General features: G+C 45.8%; 3 protein-coding genes and 1 pseudogene across 5 annotated transcripts; 2 read left to right on the forward strand and 2 right to left on the reverse strand.

Moving 5' to 3' along the window:
• Positions 1-1,266: 1,266 nt before the first annotated feature.
• LOC120709949 (carbonic anhydrase, chloroplastic-like) lies at positions 1,267-4,712 on the forward strand. Its single transcript, XM_039995566.1, has 8 exons — positions 1,267-1,608; positions 1,721-1,782; positions 1,880-1,928; positions 2,837-2,953; positions 3,074-3,127; positions 3,553-3,638; positions 3,854-3,959; positions 4,123-4,712. The coding sequence occupies exons 1-8, from the start codon at positions 1,468-1,470 to the stop codon at positions 4,255-4,257; spliced, it is 750 nt and encodes a 249-aa protein (XP_039851500.1). The 5' UTR covers positions 1,267-1,467; the 3' UTR covers positions 4,258-4,712.
• A 733-nt stretch (positions 4,713-5,445) lies between these two features.
• On the forward strand, positions 5,446-7,442 carry LOC120709947 (annotated as a pseudogene).
• Positions 7,443-7,586: 144 nt separating this feature from the next.
• On the reverse strand, positions 7,587-9,832 carry LOC120709948 (CASP-like protein 4U1). Of its 2 annotated transcripts, XM_039995564.1 has the most exons (4): positions 8,611-9,832; positions 8,100-8,235; positions 7,796-7,993; positions 7,587-7,689 (listed from the first exon to the last, which is right to left on the reverse strand). In XM_039995564.1, exons 1-3 carry the CDS (start codon positions 9,660-9,662, stop codon positions 7,805-7,807), a joined length of 1,377 nt encoding a protein of 458 aa, XP_039851498.1. In that variant the 5' UTR covers positions 9,663-9,832; the 3' UTR covers positions 7,587-7,689; positions 7,796-7,804. The 2 variants fall into 2 exon arrangements, with proteins under 2 accessions (XP_039851498.1, XP_039851497.1); XM_039995563.1 differs by having other exon boundaries at positions 7,617-7,993; positions 8,611-9,825.
• A 9,151-nt stretch (positions 9,833-18,983) lies between these two features.
• On the reverse strand, positions 18,984-22,239 carry LOC120709952 (dual-specificity RNA methyltransferase RlmN-like). Of its 2 annotated transcripts, none has more exons than XM_039995568.1 (8): positions 22,003-22,239; positions 21,805-21,907; positions 21,229-21,326; positions 21,022-21,152; positions 20,827-20,935; positions 20,092-20,283; positions 19,885-20,021; positions 18,984-19,501 (listed from the first exon to the last, which is right to left on the reverse strand). In XM_039995568.1, exons 1-8 carry the CDS (start codon positions 22,177-22,179, stop codon positions 19,225-19,227), a joined length of 1,224 nt encoding a protein of 407 aa, XP_039851502.1. In that variant the 5' UTR covers positions 22,180-22,239; the 3' UTR covers positions 18,984-19,224. The 2 variants fall into 2 exon arrangements, with proteins under 2 accessions (XP_039851502.1, XP_039851504.1); XM_039995570.1 differs by having other exon boundaries at positions 19,427-19,567.
• Between the last annotated feature and the right edge of the window lie 1,898 nt (positions 22,240-24,137).

A 24,137-nucleotide genomic window follows, 5' to 3' on the forward strand; every position in this document is an offset into this window, starting at 1 on the left:
GAAAGCTGAATGAAAGGCTTTTGGCCAACGAAGAAGATGGTTTTAAGTCCCGCTAGAAAGTGAACACACAGGTTAGGGCACACTCTGCACTCGTTGGCTTGGCAGTCAGGGGTGGATCCAGCACCCCCAAGAAACAATGGAGCCCCCCTTGAGCCCCTCCTCCATTTTTTAGAAGAAAGAAGGAGGAAGAAGAGAATGAAGAAGAAAGAGATGAAGAAGAAGAAGAAGAACTCAGCCCTTCAATTATTCCTAGATCCGCCACTGTGGCCAGTGATGAGCTGCAGTGTTGCCTATTTTTCTCCTCTTATTTATAGTTGAAAGGAAGTAAGGATTCCATAAAGAATAAAATCAATTTTTAGAGTTTTCTTACATCAAACTATTTTAAGCTTGATCAAACTTACACCAAAGAGCGCTACTATTTGTAACACTAAATTAGTATTGTTAGGTCTATTATAAAGTGCCCCTTATATTTTGTTAATTTAGTTATTTGGTACATGGATGCGTCATCAAGTTGTTTTCTGTACAAAATGGATCAAACTTAAAATGACTTAGATAAGCTCTAAAAGGTTATAGATTGTTTTGACCTTTCAAGATACACGACATCTGATATTTGCTATGCAAATGGATATATACTACATTCGAATACATAAGAGAAAAACTTTATATCTAGAAAAACCAAAGTGATCTACAGTTTGAAACGAAAAGAATATTGATTATAATATATCGGGTCTGTACATACTAACAATAATGGAAAAGGGAAGATATATTTTTGAGATAGTTTATTTTACTCCGACTTCATCCGTTTTGCGCATAGGGGCGGAGCTACGTCGAGCTCCGTGGGTGGCTGGGTGCCCATGCACCCCCACCAAAATAAGTTCAGTGTTAATCAACAATTTTTCACCGTATAAATAAAAGGACAAGCATCAAATCCTTGAATAGTGCAACCCCTCGATTCATCTCCAGCTTTGCTTCTGTTTGCACAATTTGGGACCCTAAGCATGAAATCGATCAAAATAAACTAGAAATCAGATAAAATTACTATTTTTTACTTTGTCGATTTTGAAAGAAAACCCTCACCAACGGTCCGTAACTCGTTCTCGTATGGTCCGAGCGACAATGGCCGGCCTAAAATATGGACGTCTCTTTGCCCCGATTTAAAGCAGCGGCGGGCCCGCGTGATGATCCTGAACTGAGCTCTTTCACCTTCGTGTGCTTTCGCTGTTCAAATCCAACGGAACCTAAAACCAATCCGCTGGGGCTAATGATTTCCAAATTGAGGCGAACAGGATAAAAAACAGCACCCGAGATTCCAAGCCTGCCCATGTTCGGTTTCATCCCGAGCGAAACTGCAAAAGCAAAACCCTCTTCCCCTTCCCCTCCCCTCCCCGGCGGCCCGCGGGCAAAATCTGGACACCTCTCCATCGATCTCTCCCTCCTCGATCGAGCGGCTCGCGGGGGCGATCGGCGATGGGGGGATGCTGGTGCTGCTTCCTCGCCCACAAGCCGCCGCGGGAGAACCCGATGAGCCCGGCCCGGGAGCGGCTCATCGGGGGCGGATCGAGCGCTGCCGGCCACCACCACCCGCCCCTGATGGTCACCTACAGCGAGGCCAGTCCGCGAGCGATGCGATTCTCTTGTCGCGCGCCGGCATTGTGCTGTTTCCCTTTCCCCTTGTGGGCTTGTGGCTGACGGCCGACGGCTGCTGTTGCGTGCTCTGCAGGGGTTGGGCGCTGCGGAGAGATTGAGGGCTGGGTTCAGGACGTTTAAGAGGACCATCTATGAGTGAGTATGCTCTGATGCTCGAGGAATTCTGCGTCTATATTCAGTTTGTTCCTGATTGTGATTCAGTTCGTTCTTCTGATTTGGTGACTGTTGGCAGTAAAAACCCCATGCTGTTCGGGCCGCTCAAGTCTGCCCAGTCCCCGAAGGTATGTGCCCTCAGATTGATACCTGGGAAAACCCCATCCGGTCGTTCAAGTGTATTTTACGATGCGCTAATGCAAAAGTGTGCATCTAGACTGTGAAGCTCAATAGTAGTTTTGCAAATTGGACTTTAACTAAAAAAAAAGGAATGGAACAGCCTGTTTGGTGGATATGAATAGCCTGCCACTTCTTCGACATGTTGGTTGATCAACCCACACTGCTCATCGTCCTATAAAAATCTCTTGAAGAAGTCTAATTTTTTTTTGTAACATTACCTCTAAGTGTTGAACTAATTATGTCCTAGAAACCAAACTTATGGTCTCATGCCTTTATCACTGTTTGAACACAAAATTTGTACAGCGATGACCATTTAGGAAATCTCATCATTTGGCGCTGCATGAAAACTCAAAAAACAACAATCAATCTGCAATTCTTCAGTTAAGAAGATTGAAGAAAGCAATATAGATTGCTCCGGTTTTGGGGCAGTTTGTGGTGCGTCTCTAGAAGTTATGAGTACACAACACAAGTACGCGTGTGATATATCTGTTAGATGAGGCAAATGGGTCTTTTCTCTTCGAGCTCCTATCATGCATATCTTTACAAGTACACTTGGCTGCATTCTTAGGTTAGTCCGCAGTTCATATGATTTTATTGTTGTCAACTTACGAGGACTGCACTAGCTTATTATCTGGAGGGGACGAAAAGATTATTAGTTCTTTTGGTATTGTTTGGAGGACACCATGCACGACTTTGATTGATTTTCCGAATATGTTAGGCAGGAGTAGACATGAATAATTCCACTTTGGTCTCTTTGATTTTGTGCTGTGCTCCTTTCAGCAAAACTGCACTTCTATAATACCAGGGGCGTTTTTTTTTTCCTCTGGCTTAACAGTTAATCTGTTCTTGCTTGCAGTACATGGTGTTTGCGTGCTCTGACTCTCGTGTATGCCCATCAGTAACCCTCGACCTGAAACCAGGAGAGGCCTTTACTGTCCGTAACATTGCCAGCCTGGTTCCGGCCTACCACCAGGTTCATGCTTGTGGAGAATATTTTTCACACTCTAATTTCGTGAACTAATAATTTTGGCTTGCACATTTGAAGGTATGTATTATATAATCAACTGACTTGCACGTTCATGTCTGACCACAGAATATGCACTCTAGCGTTGCGTCGGCCATTGAGTTTGCTGTTACCATTCTCAAGGTGAACTTCCCCCGCTTGACCTATAGCATGCTTCTTCCTAAACATCCATCATAAGTTTGTGGTCAACTTTGTCATTGAACTGTAAGAAAAACAAAACAGATAGCACATATAGACAGTCAAAATAACTATTTGCACAACAGGATGCTGCTGCAGTCCTCTCTAATTGTTAACATGTTTTAATAAGGTAAATAATGTTTATGATGTGTTGGTGGTTCTAGGTTCATAGCATTTTATTTAGAATCCCTATGTTTAGTATACCTCTGTGTTTTCTTAACTCACTGTAATCTGTCCATAGGAGCATAATAATTTTAGAATTCAATATTGGCAGCTATACTATTTGCTGGCAAAACCTTGCCTTCTACAAATTATCAGAAACACAATTTCTTCTGACCATGAAAAGCGCTAGTTGAGCGCGCTTTTTGCAGGTTAAGTGCATTGTGGTTATTGGTCACAGCTGCTGCGGTGGAATCAGGGAACTCCTCTCTCTGCAGGAAGATAGACCTCACACCTAGTAAGTAATCATCTTAATATTGCTCCAAATTGATCTGTCTCCAGCATTACTGGTACAAATTAAACAAGTATAGCTGTATATTACAAATTGTCCAAGTAAATGAGATAATTAAAACTTGACTCAAGCAGTTGGTACCGTACTAGTATATATATGCATCAATAACACTGCATCTTTTTTGTTCTAATAAGTTTTCCTCTGTTCATTTGATCTCTTAGCCATTTCATTGACAATTGGGTTAAGATCGGTCTGGCTATCAAGAAGAAGGTGGAGCGAGAGCATGCCTTATTGTCTTTTGATGACAAATGCACCATGTTGGAAATTGTGAGTCTATTAAAAAATTGATTTCAGTTCTTTGCTTTGCTGATTTATTTCTAAAACCGTTAAGTACAGTTACTGAAATTTCACAGCACACCAGCTACTAGTTGTTTACCAAGCAGATTAGACACTGATGTAGCATATTTTGTATGTCTGAATGCTTGTGCAGGAGGCTGTCAATTTATCCCTTAGAAATCTGAAGACCTACCCATTTGTCAAGGACAAATTAGCCAACGGATCGCTCAAGTTGATTGGTGCTCGCTATGACTTTGTCCATGGCAGCTTCCAGACTTGGCATGCCTGACAACTGAAGTTCTGAAAATGGCGACAATGTGTGCGGTATATACAAGAGTTATCGATGTGGCATCGCTATTCATACACTAGTGTGCTTTGTTTTAAGGTTCTGTTTGGATCCAAGTGCTAATAGATTAAAGTGTTAAACTTTAGCTCTAGCTCTTCCAAACGGGAGGGCTAATGGATTGGCTAAACTGTAGCCAAACTTCAAAATAGTGTCTAAACTTTAGCTAGAAGAAGAGAGCTAATGGGTACTAATAGGGCTTTTCTCACTTATGTAACTAAACTTTAGTCATGATCCAAACGGTATGTGCTAAAGTTTAGCCGCTAAACTTTAGTTGGACTAAACTTTACCAGGTGCTGCTTTAGTTTTAGTCGACCCAAACAGTACAAGGGTGCGTTTGTACTGTGCCGTGTGCACCTGGCACTTGTATAATTGTATTACGGGTGCACTAATTATGCTGAGACATGCCATCCGAATTTTCTTAGCAACTGTAGCAAAAACTAATTCTATTCATGCTGGAGATGAAAACTTGGAGCGTGAAAGGATGAAACGTTCCGCGATGCAGTTTTTGCAGTATATATGGAACGGGTCTGACTGAATGAAGGCTGATCTACTTATTCGGGGAAAAACTTTTAGGCTAGTCCTTTTTTTTAATTTGGAGAGTTTTTTTTTCATGTACATGAATCGGAATCTCAGCTCTCCATATATGGAAGCAACGTAAAATGCTGTATACCTGAAAAAGCGAGGGTATAAGGCAATTACTTTGTGGCAACAAAAACTTGTGGTCAGCTTGCAGATCGCAAGGGCAGCTTCGCGTCTTGGGCTACGCTGCGCGATCTCCGCGGCAAAGGTGGCCGTGCTGGCGTCGTGCCGGAGCTCCATGAACAAACGCTTCCTGCACAGAACGGGAGCGTCAGGACTGAGGCCGAAGCGGGCCAGACAGGATCACGGAATCCCTGGCTCGTCGTCCATAAACACCACCACGCGTGCGCCCGCGCGCGCTTCCCTCCTGGCCGCCCGCCTGCCCGTCTGCTCCTCCTCCGCTTCCCACCGGTGCGATGCGTCCACCTCCGCACCTCGCGGCCCCGGCCCCGGCCCCCTCCGCCGCCACGCCCTCGGCCGCTTCCCGCGCCGGGCCGCCCCGCCGCCGGCCCCGCCACCGCGGCGCGACGACGCCGACGAAGACGACGACGACGACGATGCCCTCCGCCTGCTGCTGCCGCGCCGCGGCGCTCGCGTTCCTCCTCGCCGCGGGCGCGGCCACGGCGCTGCTCACCTTCTCCCTGCCCTCCTCGCCCGGCGCGTCCGCCACCACAAGGACCGACTTCACCGGACAGCTGTCGGTGGCGAACCAGCCGCCGCACTTGTCGGCGCCTCGCGCACCGGCCGCGCCGCCCTCTCCTCCGCCGCCCCCGCCCGCCGTGAGGCGTCGAAGGCGAGAGGTGAGACGGAGCTAGCTAGTGTGCTCCAGGCCGTCGGTTTCCTCGCTCATAGACATAGTGTGCGTGCGTGGTCTGAACCCAGCCGTTCGCCTGTGTGATCAGCCGTCGTACTGGAGGATGGCGCCGGAGGAGGCGCTGCGCTACGCCAAGAAGGAGATACGCGACGCCGAGACGGTGCTCGACGACCCTGACCTGTACGCGCCTCTGTTCAAGAACGTCTCCCAGTTCAAGAGGTAACCACCGGTTCTCACGGCGTCATCCAAGCAATTGTTTACTGCACACGCGTCGCGTCTCCCCTTCCTCCAAGAACGGAGGAGTTTCCAAGTTTTTTCGCGCGCGTTTTGGCATGTTTCCCTGCACAATCGGCTCAGAGGGAGAAACATGATCTCGCCGTGATACGCCTGCTTTTCGATCATGTCATGTTGCCGTTTTTTCATTTCAGGAGAAAAAAAAACACATCTTGAACTTCAAATCTCCAGTATGCATTTGTATGTATCCCGTGCATTTGACTGATAAACGCATCATAATCGTAGCCCATGTGATCATCATCCAGGAGCTATGAACTGATGGAACGGATACTCAAAGTTTACATTTACCAGGACGGCCGGAGGCCCATCTTCCACACGCCTCCGCTCAGTGGCATCTACGCCTCCGAGGGCTGGTTCATGAGCTCCTCGCGGAGAGCCGCCGGCACGTCGTCGCCGACGCCGCCAAGGCGCACCTCTTTTACCTGCCCTACAGCTCCCAGCAGCTGAGGCTCACGCGCTACGTGCCCGGCTCCCACGACCTCAGGCCGCTGTCCGTCTACCTCAGGAACTTCGTCAGGGGCCTCGCCGTCAAGTACCCCTTCTGGAATCGCACCAGAGGAGCCGACCATTTCCTCGTCGCCTGCCACGACTGGGTAAGCTTATAAGCTCTCTTCATCTTTCCTACTAGAATTCCATCAACTGCTCAAGAACACCTGCCCACTGAATGTGATTGTTGTTGCAGGGACCTTACACGACGACAGCGCACCGCGACCTGCGCAACAACACCATCAAGGCGCTGTGCAACGCCGACAGCTCGGAGGGGATCTTCACCCCCGGCAGGGACGTGTCCCTGCCGGAAACGACCATCCGGACGCCGCGGCGGCCGCTCCGCTACGTCGGCGGGCTGCCGGTCTCCCGGCGGGGCATCCTGGCCTTCTTCGCCGGCAACGTGCACGGCAGGGTCCGGCCGGAGCTCCTCCGGCACTGGGGCGGCGGGCGGGACGAGGAGATGCGGGTGTACGGCCCGCTGCCGGACCGGGTGTCCCGGCGGATGAGCTACATCCAGCACATGAAGAACAGCCGCTTCTGCCTGTGCCCCATGGGGTACGAGGTGAACAGCCCCCGGATCGTGGAGGCGTTCTACTACGAGTGCGTGCCGGTGATCATCGCCGACAACTTCGTGCTGCCCCTGAGCGAGGTGCTGGACTGGAGCGCCTTCTCGGTGGTGGTCGCCGAGAGGGACATCCCGGACCTGAAGCGGATCCTGCAGGGGATCCCGCTCCGGAGGTACGTGAGGATGCACGCCTGCGTGAAGCGGCTGCAGCGGCACTTCCTGTGGCACGCCAGGCCCGTCAAGTACGACCTCTTCCACATGATCCTGCACTCCATCTGGTTGAGCAGAGTCAACCAGGTGGAGATCCAGGCCTGATGAATTGCCTAGTGGAGTACTTATGCTGTATGCTACTACGTACTAGAAGATGATTTATTAGCTAGGTTCTTCAGATGTTTTGAGATCGAGATACTTTTAGGGATCTCTGCTCTTGGTTGGTTCAGTACAAGCCCCTGTAGGCTGTAGCAGAGGCAGACTACCATTTCATGGATACTAAGTACACTGCATCAAGGAGAGTCACTGTCACATGCCGCAGAGTTGCAACTGTACGCAGATACCTCAAATATGTCAATTTTTGCGCATAAAAAAGGCTTCAGCATTCTATTAGCCATTGATCAAGCGTATTCTGAATTTCTGATGGCCCAGGCCCAGTACCACAAGCATCGTGTATGATGGATGTACTATGCCTCCGGCTAATCTGCAGCGATATTTATATTTACTCCAAAATTTACAACCGGTACTGGCTGGCTCGATCAGACCATGCTGAAGAGGTTGGCCGTGGAGATGAGCGCGTTGAGGGCGAGCATCAGGAACGCGATGAAGGACAGCCACAGGGCGCTGCTGATCTTCCTGTTGAAGGCGTCCGTGCCGAACCTCGACACCCACAGGTCGTTGCGCGACGCGGCCGCCGACGACGCCGACATCAGGAGGTACGCCAGGACCTGCAGCAGGCACACCACGCCGTGCGTGCAACGGAGCACCAACTAAGGGTTCAGTTTCTTGAGCACGGGGGGCAAGCAATTTCAGCTCTGTTCAGGGTGCGCTTGCCTGGTCCAGGAACAGGCTGCAGTAGTAGCTCGACATGCTCCGGAATATGAACCTGGGCGCGATCAGGCGGCGGATCTCGACGAACGATTGCGCGATCGAGTAGGCGCAGACGATCACGTTCACCGCGACGGCGTACCTGCCATTGCGTTTGCCAAGAACAGGGATGCAATTCTATTTAGCTTAAGAAAATGGAAGCAGGGAAACATCTGAATGGACCAGCTACCAAGTGGTATGTTAGGTAGGTATTTTTTTTATACTACTAGATATTCAAAATCATTACCAAATTGTTCGATTGGTATCGGCGCATTGCATTCGAGATCAAGAGTCTTTTCTACTTCTTCTCTTTTTTTTAAAAAAAAAAGAAGAAGAAAGAAAATGTTCTTGTGCGAGCAAAAAATGTTCTTGTGCGAGCAACAACTCCTGTAACCGTCAGAAACCGGACACGTCCGACGAAACCGGCGAAAGGAAACCGGGAGGAGACGAAACGTGTGAGCAAGTGGCGATCACTGACCTGTACTGCTGGTGGCGGGCGTAGGAGTCGCCGGCCCAGCCGGACGTCCGGGCACTGGCGATGACCGAGAAGGCCGCGAGGCTGAGCACCGCCGTGGCCAGCCGCAGCGTCACGGACAGCTCCCTCCGCTCCCCGACCGCGGCCACGGCCGCCACGTCGGGAGGCACCGCGCCCCCGTTCTCCGCCGCCGCAGCCGCAGCCGCGTGCTGCTGCTGCTGCTGGTTGTGGTGATCGAGGTGGTGCGCGTTGCCGAGGCGCAGCGGCGACGTGACGGCCTCCACGGCGGGGTTGAAGTGCGGTGCCGCGATCCCGGGCGACGGCGGCGGCTTCCAGGCCTCCGCGCGCTGCTTGGGCGGGCCGTGGCCGCTCCTGTTGCCCGCAGGCGCGGGGGTCAGCGGCGACGGCGGCGTGGGCGAGGGCGACGGGGACGGGGACGGGGACCTGGTCGCGAGCGACCCCTGCGACGGCGTCCGGACGAGCCCCGTCGCCAGCCGGAGCTGCGGAGGGCGCGCCGGCGCCGCGGCCGCTTCGTGCCCGTTCCGGCCGGAGGGGGAGGGGGAGGCCGGCGGCGGCAGGAGGTGCGGCGCGGGGAGGCGCACGGGCGAGAGCTGCGGGCTCTTGGCGGGCGCCCCCGCCTCCCCCCTCCCGCCGCTGGGCAGACCGGCGGCCTCCTCCCGCGGCGGTGACGCGTGGAGCGGCGGGCTCCTCGTCGAGGGCGTGGCCGCCCGCGCCCCTTCTCCCCTCACGTCGCGGGGGAAGCCGCCGGGCTCCTCCCGCGGCGGCGACGCGTGAGGCGTCGGGCTCCTCGTCGGGGGCGCGGCCGCACGCGCCCCTTCTCCCCTCCCGTCGCGGGGGAAGCCGCCGGGCTCCTCCCGCGGCGACGCGTCGAGCGACGGCGGCGGCGTGTGGTACTCGTCCCCGGCCTGGGACGAGGGCGACGGCGGCGGGGGCGTCTCCAGCGGCGGAGGCTTAGCGGGAGCGGGAACGGATGCGGACGCGGGCACGGGCGGCGGCGGCCTCTCCGGCGGCGGCGGCCGCTGCGTGGACACCATGGCGCGACACGCGTGGCGGGTGGGCGGAAGGAAGGGATCGAATGATCGATCAGGGGAGGAGCCGGGGGAGTTGCCGTGTTATGTATGGGAGGTTACGTGTAGCTTTCCCTGGTTGATGCCTATGCCCATGCGCTTCCTTCCTGCCTGCCTCGTCCTCGCGCTTTGCTCTGCAACTTTTTCGCCGCCGCGCACGCAGAGCACAGCGGCAACCGGCAAGCCCGCTCCCGAGCACGGCAGCAGTTACAGTAACAGTCTCGCCAGTGGCCGTAACAACGACGCCGTCCAGCGCCACGCCCCGGTAAAAATCACGGCCGCTCCCTTCCCCTGATCTCGGGCTCTTGCAAGGCGACGCGGATCGAGGGGGAGACACGCGTGCGACGCAAGTCAATTAGAGGCGTGTCAGTTGGTCGCGACGCACCACTGCGCGATCATGCTCTAGCTGCTGGGCTGGCACCGCGAATCATTTGCGCGATGGAATTCACCAAATAATTGCGGCGTCCACGTCGCTGGTAGACTAGCCCTAGGCGGCCGGGAAACGTGTGTGTCTTTGGCGGCTCTTGTTCTTCCTGCGCAAGACCTGTCTAGAAATGCGCACGGGCACCCAAGCATGATAACCCAGCTTAATCAACGCCACGGAGCTCGAAAACCACATTTCCGTTGCAGAATCCGCTGGAGTTTATTAGTTTCCAACACCCAAATAGCATTAACTTCTTCACACTTCATGCTTGCTGCATATATGCTGTTCCTGTAGATATATTAATTATATTCTCGGGGAACAAAATGTACGTATCTACAGGATCAGCACATATGCATGCAGGAAGTATACGTCGTAGGTGCCTTGAATGAGAAGATTTTGTGGAGGATATTGGCCCATGACAAGGATGTGCTGCACTAATTTAGGCACAAGAAAAGAACTTAGTTGGACCAGACGGTACAACGTCGCAGCGCATTATTGTCGTGCCGAGGCAGCAAAACATTCTTGCTATTAAAGAGCAAATGCAATAAGGTGACCTAAGCTGATTGAAGGAGGTGCCATGTTAAATTGATGCTGAAGTGGGGAAGAGACAAGAGAAGAGAGATGCGAGCTTACAGCCAGCTCAAACATATAAAACTAGTGTGAGAATGAGGTGAGTCATATACTAATAGTGCAGTACACATCAATAGCCAATTATTATATATGAGGGGCCTGTTAGATGACTATAAGCGACATGCATGTCACTAGCATGCAGCCGGCTAAATTATTAGTCATGCTCTAATGTCGTCAGTCGAACATGAAAAAAAATCACATGAATTTTGCACGACAAGAGTTCATTTTACCAGTGACGTAGCTAGGATTTCAATTTAGGGTGGTCCATCTTAATATAAACTTTTAGTAATACTATATAAATAAAGAACTTATCAAACCGACATTCTAAAATGAACAATTTTGAAAATAATATGTTTAATGGTCACAACCGCAGTTGTTCAAGAGTACAAATTGTTAGAATTAATTAACCATGAACAGGATCTTAGCTTAGTCTAATCATGATCACTAATTACTTAATGTGGAATTAATTAGATTAATACTGACCAGAACCTTTGAATCCATGAATGCCTCTGTAGTTGTAGTAGTAGGGCTGATGTAGATGAAGTAGAGTTTAATCTTCACCAATTAGAGAGATTTAGATCTCTTGTTGATGAAGATCTTGATGTCGATGATGACCAGCAACTCCCGTCGGTGCCTGCCACGAAGTAGATGAGGAAGTCGCGCTTCCAGCCCCTCCAGTGCCCTAATTGATTGGTGTTTTGCTAATCGTGAGATTAACTGATTAGGGTTACAGAGGATACCCCTTCATCTCATATTTATAGACAGCACTGTGGGACTGGGGCCGATTTATAGATGGAAACATTAGGTGCACCTGCCAATCACGGTACATGAATATATTTGGTATGTTATCTCTAATTTGTGGAATTTGTTTGCCATGCAGGTCTAGGTTGTTATCCTGAGATCACAAATTTCCAACATTCTCCCACTTGATCGAACGGTTAACAATTTATGTTCGCTTTAAACTTATGTTCACACTCAGTACAACAGTAAGACCGGACCAATGCGTCATCAGTAGTATTCAATTCACTACCGGGACTCCATTACCCACAGTTCACTGCAATACCTCGATAGAACACTTATTACTTATTTGGGAATGATCATGTATCCAGAATTAGGTCCAAGACCGTTCACAAATCTCATACTTAATTTCGCGAAAATTTAAATGAGATGAGTGACAAGTCTTGAATAATACTTGCTAGCATAAACTCAAACTTATTTCTTTAACTTTAATAAATTGATCCTGGGACCTTTCTTTCACAACATAATACTTAATCATCAGTAGTCTAGACATCATCAATAATTATGTTGTTACTCGAATGAATACCGCAATCATAGCAGTATCAATTTGCTGTCCATAAACTTAACACCAGAATATAATTCTAAAGCTTGATAAGTTAAAACATGCCTTATGCAATCTCAGTTTTCATTATGCCAAGTTTGCTTAGAGCTCTCAATAAAATTGCTCTTTTCTGCGAAAGTGAAGGACATAATCTAATGTGCACTTTTACATCCTCACATTCTTACAGAACTCTTAGCTAAATAATTTATAATAAAAAAGCATGCTATGGTGTCTTGTACATTATCAAATGGACCTCTTTTGGATAGTATTAAACACATAAGGATTTCCGGCTTACAAATGCAAAGTCAATCACTTAGAGACTCATGCATAAGCTTCAAAAGATTGAAGCATAAGGAACGTCTTCCTTAATTTTATCTCAACTTTATTCTTAGGGTATTAGACATAATTTGCTAATAGAACATCATATCTTAATATTTATTTTTATTGTATCACTTTAGACAACTTACATCTCAAGTGATGATTCTAACATTTTCTTGGTCCAATCTTAGTGTACATTGATGCCCAAAACATAAGAGGCTTTCACCAAGATTACTTTAAATTTAATTTAATGATGATAGGAAATCTCTCAACATTAGTAGCATATTCTAATCGTCACTTTACTTAGTAGAGCATCATCCACTTAAGTAGTAGGATAGTAACTTTTCCACCTTCATCTCAGTACATACCTTTATCCATGAACATTTAATCATGGTAAGCTATAAGCTCAGTATTTTAATTCTCTTTCGGAATCATGATCATGGCAAGATACTAATTTGACTCCATCACAAATTTATACTAAAGCTCATAGACTCAATTTATGGCCTCCTTTATAGTGACCTTCAAAACGAATGAGGTCATTCTTTTATGCCAATATCAACCGTTATTATATATCACATATTCATGTTGGGATTAATCAACTTATGAGAATCCTCAACAAAATATATGGTAGATTAAGATGGAGGTTTACTTAACTAATTGCATGAATTAAATATTATGAGAATCTGCTACTTGAATCATCGATGCGGGGTAACTAAGCCCACATCTCTCCAAATCATCTCTTCCTCCTTTGTGAGCTCCCACTGACTCCCACTAATCTCTGCATTCTTTTAAGAACACAACAGTTGAAACAACTGATCTTTGCATTCCTTTAGAAACACAATAGTTGAGACAATTATAGTGGTAGAAATAGTACCCCTCAGACTTATTAGGATATCCATAAATGGTAGCTCATCATAACATAAGTTCTTTATCTTTAATATACCATTGATCAATTTTCTTTACTAATCAAGCCCACACCAGCGATGGCTAGAAATGAACAAGAGCAGCAAAGCTTGTGGTCAAATATTTACCAAACAGCGATGACCAGAAATGATAAATATAAGCCATACTTCAAAAGTCTCAAGCTTCATTGAACTAGTCAAACAACGATGGCTAGAAATGAACTAGAGCAACAAAACTTTGTGAACATTGATTCATTAATCAGCGATGGCTAGAATAATGAATCAAGTCACACTTAACTTTATTTGAGACAATTGGCTTTATGGAGTAATTCTCCTGTCACAATGGTTTTTTTTAGAGAGTTCTCCATCATATTCACCCTTTATATGAGCCGATTTTCTAATTCAGCCTTTTGAATATCAATCTTTATGGGCAAATAAAATATGGTGATAACTCTTTATTGTCTTACATCTAATGACTGGAGTATCTCTCATTCTTATGAGACATTACAACTGGAGTATCTCTTATACTTGAGGAGACATTCCAATTCTCCCATTCGAAATGTGATTTAACTAATAAGATCACAATTTCGACAAGGTCTCATCAACAACTTATTGAAGCATTACACAATATGCAAGAAATAAATAAAATAATTCCTTGACAAGATAGCAAAATCAACAATGATGATATACTTATTATCTCAAAACTTAGCAAATGTTCAGAATCACTTATTACTGAAAACAAATATGGCTAAATATATAAAACTAATGCGAAGCATTTAACATCTTCATCATCATCATTAAACTTTGCTCCTCTTGACCTCCCCTGATCTTATGGGTCAGACTTAATGACCTACTGGGAATGCATCTCAATCAATCCACCAAAATTTAGGGGAAACTTTAACTTAAAAGAGCTTAGGAGACAACTTTATTACCCTTCCTTTGCACTTGATGAAGTGACTCACATAACTTATATCTTACTGGAGTATCCACATTTTGAGCACGCTTATTATAATTCTCTAGTAGAGAAGCCATAAGATACGGCACCAGCAGATCATCAGAGATGAACCTGCCAAGTGCTTTCAACTCAGCAACCATATTGTACATGCTTTTAATGTGTATACTTAGTCCATTGCGCCCATCATAACGTGAGGTAGACAGCTTATTTATGAGGAAGTTGGAATAATTAATTTTATAACATTCCTCAATGGAGTTCATAAACTCCTTAACACTTAGTTCCCTATCATCCTTCCTATAAGGAAATGCTCCCCTTATGACATCTGAGATTGAATGTTTTATAACTAATTTTGCAAATTCGTTGGATTTTTTTTGCCATTTCTCCAACTTAATTGCTCATTATGATTCTCAGTACTTATAGAAGGATTAACAGGTTTATACTCATAAAGTGCGTAATCAAAGTCTAGAACTCTGAGAACTGCACACACCTCATTATTCCACTTAGGAAAGTTGGTGCCATTAAAGGGCTCAATGGTACTTAGTAAGTCCTTATAATCCACTGAAAAATCATAAAATTGAAGTCTCAATAATCTTATACAACAAGATGCACATAAAGGCACAAGATTAACCCTACGATGGTCTGATTAAAATCATGCCATAAGTTTCAATTTGCATCACCGATGGGGAAAACAAACGAAACTTATCATTAACTCATAATTAAAACAACGATGGTCAGAATTAATTACAAGTGTACTCTAATCAAACTTCTCGATGGTTCCATTTGATTAGAGAGCATCTTAATTGCGCATGGTGGAAAAATATAATTTTTCAGCTTAAACAATGCGAACTAATTTAATGTTCATCAATAAAGCATAATGAAAACATTAAGGCAAATACACTTATTCTGGAATTTTAAACTCAAACTTAAGCAGTGAAATAACACATAAATCATAAAGAGATTAAATTTCACTGTAAATATAAGCCTAATAAAATCTTAAACTTTACCATATAATCAGTGTATAAAACATTATTAAACTTAATTGCATTGAAAATTGAAATTTTATTGCACTTACAAAAGATAAAGCTCATTAATCTTTAGATTCTTTCTCATTTAGCAAGCACGTCTAACATTATGAATTAATTGTGCTGAAAAATAAGACTCATCAATAGCTTAAAATTAAGCTCATTATCAGTGATAATTTTTCATAATTATTCTTAAATTAACCTTATAACATCAAAATTATAGAAAATATCACTATTCATAATTTAGAAATATCTATCATAAATAAATTAAACAATAAATTTATTTGCGAAATTATAAACAATAGATATCTCAAATATGGAAAAATAAATACTCATGGGCATTAAATAAACATAAAGCTGGTAATAATAAGTGCAACAGTGAATAATTAAAGCCTTTAAACATTAAAAAATTGGGCTAAAAGAATATTTAACGGACCTAAAACGCTGAATTGGCCCAACCATCATGGTGCGCAGCTCAGCCCAATAGCGCGCCACTAGCCCAGCTCAGCCCACTTGCCGCAAACCCTAATCGTGACACTTGATCGTGGCCGTTCGTATCGATCCAATGGCAGGGAACGAAAATTGCACACATATAAAATATGAGAGGAAACCCTAAATCTTCTCTACCGACAGCACCCATCTCAGCTCATCTCACGCGCCACTGCCGGCTCATGGCTTTGGCCCTGGGTCTGGCCGCCGCTCCCGGCCCGCCAGCTCGGTGCGCCACCAGGCGCTCCTGCATGCGCGCGCCGCCTCGTCCTTATGGCAGCTGGCCGACCGAAGCCCCCGCGCCGGGCCACGCGCCGCCGCCAGGGCCATGCGCGCCCAGCAGCCGGCCGAGCGGCTCGTGCCCCGGGACCCCCCTGCCTGATGCGGCTCGGCCCTGAGGCCGCCGCCGCCGCCTGATGCGTGCGCCGCGCGCCTGCCTGGGCACCGCGCGCCGCTGCTCCTTTGATGTGTCGTGTGCGGTGGAGGGGCGCGGGCTGCCGTGTGTGCCGCTGGCGCGCGCTACTGCCGCTGGTTGCCACGCTCGCGGGTCCTGAGGATCCACCCTGCTGATGCGCCACGCGGGATGGCCGCCCATGATGGCCAGTCGCCGAGCGTCCGCAGGCCTGCGTGATGGCCGAGCTTTGACTCTCCGCGGCCGTGCGTGATGGTCGTGTGTGTCGAGAGATCCTTGCACCAAAGCACTGCGCACAAGCTGCTGCAGACCGAGCACCACTGCGGGCCCTCTCGCCGGCGTCGCATGCGACCAGGTCGCGCGCGGCTCCGTCGAGGGGTTCCGCTGGGGCGCAAATCATGGCCTGGGTGGTTCGCTGTGCATCGGTGCTGGCGTGCAGAGCTCATGGCTCGCCGACATCTAATGGCGGCCATGCAGCAGGTCTCTTCGGCAGCCAGTCACGAAGACAACTCATGCCGCTACGGAGATGTAAATAAGTTTCCTCAACTCATGATGACTAGGGTCAGATTATTAGCATTTTGGGAAAATTTTCTTCATGAACTTTGCAATTCGAGTTTGTTCTCCTCCTTCTCAATGCTAACGAGTGCTTAATTTGGCAAATCAAATCCTAATTGCTTGGCGTTAGGCAAGGATTCGTGAAACTTAGGAAATTATTTGGGGAAAAACTTAGCAGCCGAAAACCCTTTGAATATTAATTGCATAGTTCCATTAAGTTAATCATTTGCATCTAATCCGAGACTTTTAGCATAAACAAATCAAGATTAATCTTAAACTTGACCTAAACCAAATTAGATCAGATCTAATCTCGTGATCAGAAACATAATTAACCATGATTTAGATCTAATCATGCATTCAGTACCTTAATTAAACATCAAATAAATCTAGTTGCATGCAAAACATTACTGCATGAACTTGATTGCATCTAAAACATGATTCAAACCTAACTATGCAATAGGATCTAATCTGCACAGCACATACATCTTAAACTGATGCATCTTAAACCGACAAAACAACAGAGGCATAACCATGGCTTAAAGATGACTGTGCATGAACCAGATCCAATCATAGATCAACAGAGGCTTAGAAAATAATGACTCTGGATATTAGGATCATGACAGATCTAAGAAGGCTCTTGATACCGATTGTTAGAATTAATTAACCATGAACAGGATCTTAGCTTAGTCTAATCATGATTACTAATTACTTAATGTGGAATTAATTAGATTAATACTGATTAGAACCTTTGAATCCATGAACGCCTCTGTAGTTGTAGTAGTAGGGCTGATGTAGATGAAGTAGAGTTTAATCTTCACCAATTAGAGAGATTTAGATCTCTTGTTGATGAAGATCTTGATGTCGATGATGACCAGCAACTCCCGTCGGTGCCTGCCACGAAGTAGATGAGGAAGTCGCGCTTCCAGCCCCTCCAGTGCCCTAATTGATTGGTGTTTTGCTAATCGTGAGATTAACTGATTAGGATTACAGAGGGTACCCCTCCGTCTCATATTTATAGACAACACTGTGGGACCGGGGCCGACTTATAGATGGAAATATTAGGTGTACCTGCCAATCACGGTACATGAATATATTTGGTATGTTATTTCTAATTTGTGGAATTTATTTGCCATGCAGATCTAGGTTGTTATCCCGAGATCACAAATTTCCAACACAAATGTGCAAGAAAACGCCATAGTGAAAAGAGGCGATGAACACCAAGAGCAACGTCTTCTTTTTTTTTCCGGAATCAATCGATTTGAATTGCTAAACAGGGGTCATATGTATTTGACTGGATTCCTAGGGTGGTCCATGGCCCGCCCGGACCACCCTCTAGCTACGCGCCTACATTTTACACGTACGTGAACTCGTCGTATGCATATATGTCTCCAACTTGACAAAGATCTCCCGCACAAACAAAAGCATCATCATGCAATCAGCCAGTAGTGCCATGGCGGAGCGAGGAATATCCGGGGCTCCCGCTAAAGGCGAAACGCGCGACGATCGTGTAAGCGTGTCTACCAGTTCGGCAGCAGGTTAGTGCTAAAGCCGCCCCATGATGTGCAGCGTGATGGAGTTGCTTTTGGAAATGGATCGGAGGCGCTTTGATCCGGGTGGGGGCTCGTGCTAGATTTCTCGCTTTCCCTTTTCTCTTACTAGCTTCTAGGGTGGCCAGGTGCTGAGTTGGTGGTGCCATGCACGCCTTAGGGCACTCTCAATGCAGACTTTATCATAGAGTCTAAGTTTTCTATTTATTATATTTTGTTGATGTGACAGTATATTTATGGAAGAGAGAGTGAGAGAAACCAAGACTCCAAGTCTTATTTAGACTCCAAGTCTTCACGCAAATCAAAAATAAATATGAGAGAGACAAGTAGACCATATAAACCAAAGTAATACACTTTGCATTGGGAAGCATAGTTTCTTGTGATAGTCTTTGAGGCTTAAAACTCTACGTCTGCATTGAGACTGCACTTAGGGGTTAAGGTATCTCGCTCCGGCAAGCCAAGCCTTGCAGGCGTTCCGAGATTCTTTTCTGCCACTCCTGAATCCTGATCGCCAGTAATCCAAAATCCAAGCCAAGCTTTTCGAATGACCAGTAACAGCAGAATTTAGCTTTGCCGATTCAGACTCAGACCGCAGGATGGGCTACGCGTAAACGCCAAGTGTCACGCACCCAAAGACCAAAGCCGCACGACGCAATGCTTTAGCTTTCCTGAGTCGGACGGCGTTGGTACGAGAGTGCGAAATGTAACACAACTTGCTACAACCCAGTTTATATTCTTATCAAATGCTCGATTAGGATACACCACGGATCGGCAGAAGCATCATGTGCCCATGTCAAAATGTGTTCTTACATATCCAGGCTCAGATGAAGGACCAACAGCGTCGATACCATATCGCAAAATTCCAGATCGGTCTTCGGAGATGGCATAACTTCCGGGAACTGCGTGTTCATCAAGTTGCTCACCGCGCGTCACAATTCACAAGGCGACCTGGAATTTCTCAGGTACACGGAGCAGAGGCAGCTGGTAGTCTCCAGGCTCTCCAAGCTGCCCGCAGGCAGCCATCTGATCGTCCCCTCTGCTGAGCCGAACAAAAACTATAAGGCCGCCTTGAATTAAAACGTTTCGGAACTCGATTATCTTCTCATCGGGTGTGGGCTTGAATTGGGAACCGCTGTGGGGATTGAAAGAGATGAGGTTGATCTTGCAAGGGATCCCTTGGACGAGCTCGATAAGCCTCTTTGCATCATCCATACTGCAAGTACAGTTGACCCAAAAAAAGTGTACAATTTAGGGTGCGATAGCCTTAAAAAGGTTCATACTGAAAAGGATTCAGTTTGCATATGGATTAATGGTAAGACTAGGTTAATACAAAAAGAAAAAGAAGGTCTGACGTTCAATTTATCTCGAGCTAATGATTACAATAACAGCAGTCAACTACACAATGTGGCAGGTAGGCCTAAATATATGCTTTGACCAAATAGGAAAAGAAAAAGCCTTCTGATTAACAGGAAAGTGTTAGAGAAAGATGCATGCAGGCATTAACAGAAAGGGGATTTATGCGCACCTCTGCTAATATATGCATAATATATGACTAGACAGATACAGCAGGCAAAGGTACTTAAGCATATTTCTCACCTGTCGTTCACTCCAGAAAGCATAACATATTCAAATAGAACTCTGTAATTCTTTCTGAGGCAAAGTTCCTCCCTTAAGGTGCCAAGAAGCATGTTAAGATTGTACTTTCTGTTTATGGGCATTATCCAATTTCTAACCTGCAAAACAAGTTTCTTTACAGGTCAGCAAAAAAACAAAAGAACAACAACCGAACAGAATAACCACTACCTCGTCCGTTGTTGCATTAAGACTGACGGCCAGGGAGCAATTGGATTCACGGAGGAAGCGTTTTAACTGAGGGACAAGACCACTTGTGGATACAGTAACCTTGCGAGGACTAAAATGAAGACCTTGATCGTCAACCATTATTGCTGAGGCTTTTATTACATTGTCAATATTGTGAAATGGTTCACCCATGCCCTGAACAAATTAGATGTGTATGAAAGTGTGCCATCAAATCAGCAAAAATAACAGAATCTGAAAATCCTGTAAGCTACACGATGAGATGTTATTAGTAGTCAATTGCAGCAGGTAAATATGAAAAAGATGCCTGAATGATGTATACATCAACCAGCAGTAAGAAGCCTAACAACTGAACAAATAACACTGTTGATAAGGACAGGGGCAACTAATAAGAGGAGATGTAACTATGTATATGTCAATGCCTCTGCACCTTATGTCATCAAAGGAGATGCGCTAACAGTGTCAAATTTACAGTACTGCGAGAAAAAAAGGTGCTATTTGAACAGCAGCAATATGGATTGGCTTGAAAGTAGAAGTTTAATAATACACTGTAGACAGGACTACATATTTTTGCTGTCACTTCAGGAAGACAGAATGGAAGGGAAAGAAATCAGGATTAAAAAAAATGTAAACTACAAATTGTATGCTATTAGTTACACAAGATGCCCAGTTAATCATAGGAATACAGACAAAGCAAAGGTACTTAAAGAGAATGCTTACCATAAATACAACATTAGTAATTGCTCCAAATTCATCAGAGAATAGCCTACGAGCAAACACAGCCTGCTCAACAATTTCAGCTGTTGACAGATGTTTTCTCAAACCCATCCTACATATGTCAAAGAAAGAAAGCAAACGTAAAATTAGTACTGACAAAGAGGGAGAAAAAAACAAATGGCTTGCAGGTAAACAAACCTCCCAGTGAAGCAAAACTGACAGTTCATGGCACAACCAACTTGACTAGAAACACAGACAGTTGTCCTGCCCCTAGCGCAAGGAATGATAACTGTTTCAATCACTGGACCATCTTCAAGAGAGAACAGTATCTGTAACATCCTGTGTTCCAAAATCAATCATATTATGCAAATCAGCTCAGAAGATATCAGCAACACTGAAAACTACCTTACGGGTTCCATCTGATGCAGTGAGAATGTCCTTCACAGTTAATGCCTTGAGATCAGCATGCTCGGTTATCATCTTCCTGAAGTCCTTGTTTAAACCTTAAGGGTTTTAAAGGTAAAGGGGGTCACATCCATTCAGTTAACATTTGACAATACATCAAATGACACATATCTTCAATAAAGAGAAGAATTGTAAGCACATTTGCAGGTATAATTCCAACCAAAAAACAATAGACCCCCATTGGACAATAATTTAGTGAGAGAAAGGTGAAGCACAACTAGAACTTACAAAGGTAGATGTACTGGTAAAGTTAGTAAGTTACTAAATTTGTATATCAGAAAATAAATTCTACTTGATAGTACAACGACGACATTGTCGATGAGACAAATTGGAAATATGGTGCAATAGTTAACTAATACTAAACATGGTCCAGCAGCTGATGTATAACTCGATCTCGTATATTTCTAAAATATGATACATGTCAGTTACTAGCATACTAGTGATGAACAGATGAATTCCACTAGATATACAGTCAAAATTATCGAGGCTAACTATGAGGAGGAAGAAACAGTTTACCAGCTAGCTCGTCGTGACAATGAGCCCAAACGTTGTTCCCGTATAGGCATTTCCACAGCATCATGGACTGGCCTGGCCGAAACCCCTGCGCCTGCACCCAATTCTGAACAACACCCGCGCTAAATCATCTCACTCACATGCTCATGCGACCAACCAACGAAGTACATAAAGCCCATAAGTCCTGAGCCGAGCCCATACCTCGAGTTCCGAGTAGTCCATCCCCTTGAGCATGACCTTGGAGCCGGCCTCGCAGCAGGCGGCGGGGCGGCGGAGGGTCGAGAAGAGGCGGTGCGGCGCGGCTGTGGTGGAGGAGCGCGCGCGGAGGGAGGCGGCGCTCCGGCTCCACCGGAGGAACGGCAGCGCCTGCGCCGCCATGGGGAGTTTTGGTTGGCGAGTTTGCGAAGTCTAACGGGATGTGGTGAATTTTTCTGGCGAGTCAGGCTGCCGATGGGATCATGGGATAGAGAAGGGCTGGGCTGCTTTTCTTTCTGGGCTTCACCTCGGAAGAAGACGAATGTCATGTTGGTCTTCTTCCAGAAAACGGGCCAGATCCAGTAAGCTATTTCACTGGTCTGGACTCTGGAGCTGGAGAACCTTATAGTCCTTTTTTTTCTCCAAAAAAATTATATAGTCCTTTTTTCTCAAAATAAAATCGTGCAAAGCCTGTCATAATGTAATTACCTTCTTATATCACTGGGCTAGTGCAAAGCCTGTCCTAAATAAAGAGTAGGACTCTGCCATTCATTTAAGAAGGTACTCCCTCCGTTCAAAAAAAAAAGTCATTCTAGAAATATTAGGACGGATTAACAAGAATGTAAAATGATCATGTTTACCTCCATTTATTATTCATATTTGGCACTAATTGATTCTTACATGCACATACACTTTCCAAATAGATATGATGACTTGTTTTTTGAGACAAATTTTGAATCATAGAATGACTAGTATTTTAGGACGGAAGGAGTAATTACAACACCAATATTAGCAACGGCATTTGAACCCAAACAAATTTGCACATCCCACTCCCAACATCTACATAGTGCCTACAACAAGGTTACATAGGCTGAACAAAAGCTCGATGCTTCAACAACAGAAATGACCATCTAAGAAGAAGAGCTTAGGGGCTAAGGATATAGTAAAGGTAGGCTTTGGCCACTTACCCTCTTCATTCATAGGCCTTGGCCCCTTATAAGTAACAACTAGAACATTGCGCGGCGTTGCCGCAGAAATATGCCCTCCAGTTCAGGTTTATTTAAAGAAATTGAACTGCAAAAAGTCCGGGGGGATTTTCGTAAAATTGGTAGACTGCGGGGGTTATTTGGTAAATTTGGCGTCGACAGAGTACCGGTCGATTACTAAAAAGTTCAAGGGTTTTTTCATAAAATTGATGGACTTCATAATTATTTTAACAAAGTCCAGGGTTTTTTTTTACAAAATTCACGGAGTACGGCACGATTACTAAAAGTTCAGGTTTTTTTTGTAAAGTAAGGTTCCACAAAGTCCGAGGGGTTTTCCGTTAAATTGATGGACTCCGTGTTCATTTTAATAAAGCTCGGGGTTTTTTTTGCAAAATTTACATTCCTATCTATTTCTGACCGTCGGATCGCGATCCGACGGCCGATGTTTTCCGGCCTACGTGGCCCATCTCCCTGGCCAGGACCGCGACGCGGTTTCAGTATTAAAAGATAACCACTAGGAATAGGCTTTTTTTTGGAAAAAAACTACTAAGGATAGTTAATTGTGACTTTATACCACGACCCTTTTGTACATGCACCTGCTGCTAAGTGCTAAGAATAGGACCATGAAAGCAAACTAAATTAATACTCACTCCAATTAAATGAAAACACTAACGTGATCAAACGCTTCACACCGCTTATCATTGTCTTTCAGGCCACATGTCTTACCCTTGTGACCACAGGCGGAGCTACGTTGTGAGCTGTATTTATCACTATATTTGCGAGAATATCGTTCGTTTGCTATAAAGCACCGCACCTCTCTATATTTATCTCTAGCTCCACCCCTGCTTGTGACCATACCTTATATTTTGGCCCCCAATTTTAGTATTGCTCATCTTTCTTGCTACGAGAGTTAGGAATCCTATCATTAAAGAGTTAGGTTTGTTTGTGAAATTAGCCCTGAAAAGAAAAGGCACATGCATGATGCATCACCCTATCGTAGCGGTTCTACGGGTGCAAACTGCAAAGTCGGATCACTTGCCCGTCAGCGTCAGCTCGTGAAGACGTCAATCCAAAAATGCACAAACGAAACCTCCTGATGGCCTGACTGGCGACGGCCCCTGCTGGGCCCGCAACACGAGTCCCGCCCAGGGTTAA

The sequence above is a fragment of the Panicum virgatum genome, chromosome 5K (assembly GCF_016808335.1).
Source record: "Panicum virgatum strain AP13 chromosome 5K, P.virgatum_v5, whole genome shotgun sequence".
Lineage (NCBI taxonomy): Eukaryota > Viridiplantae > Streptophyta > Magnoliopsida > Poales > Poaceae > Panicum > Panicum virgatum.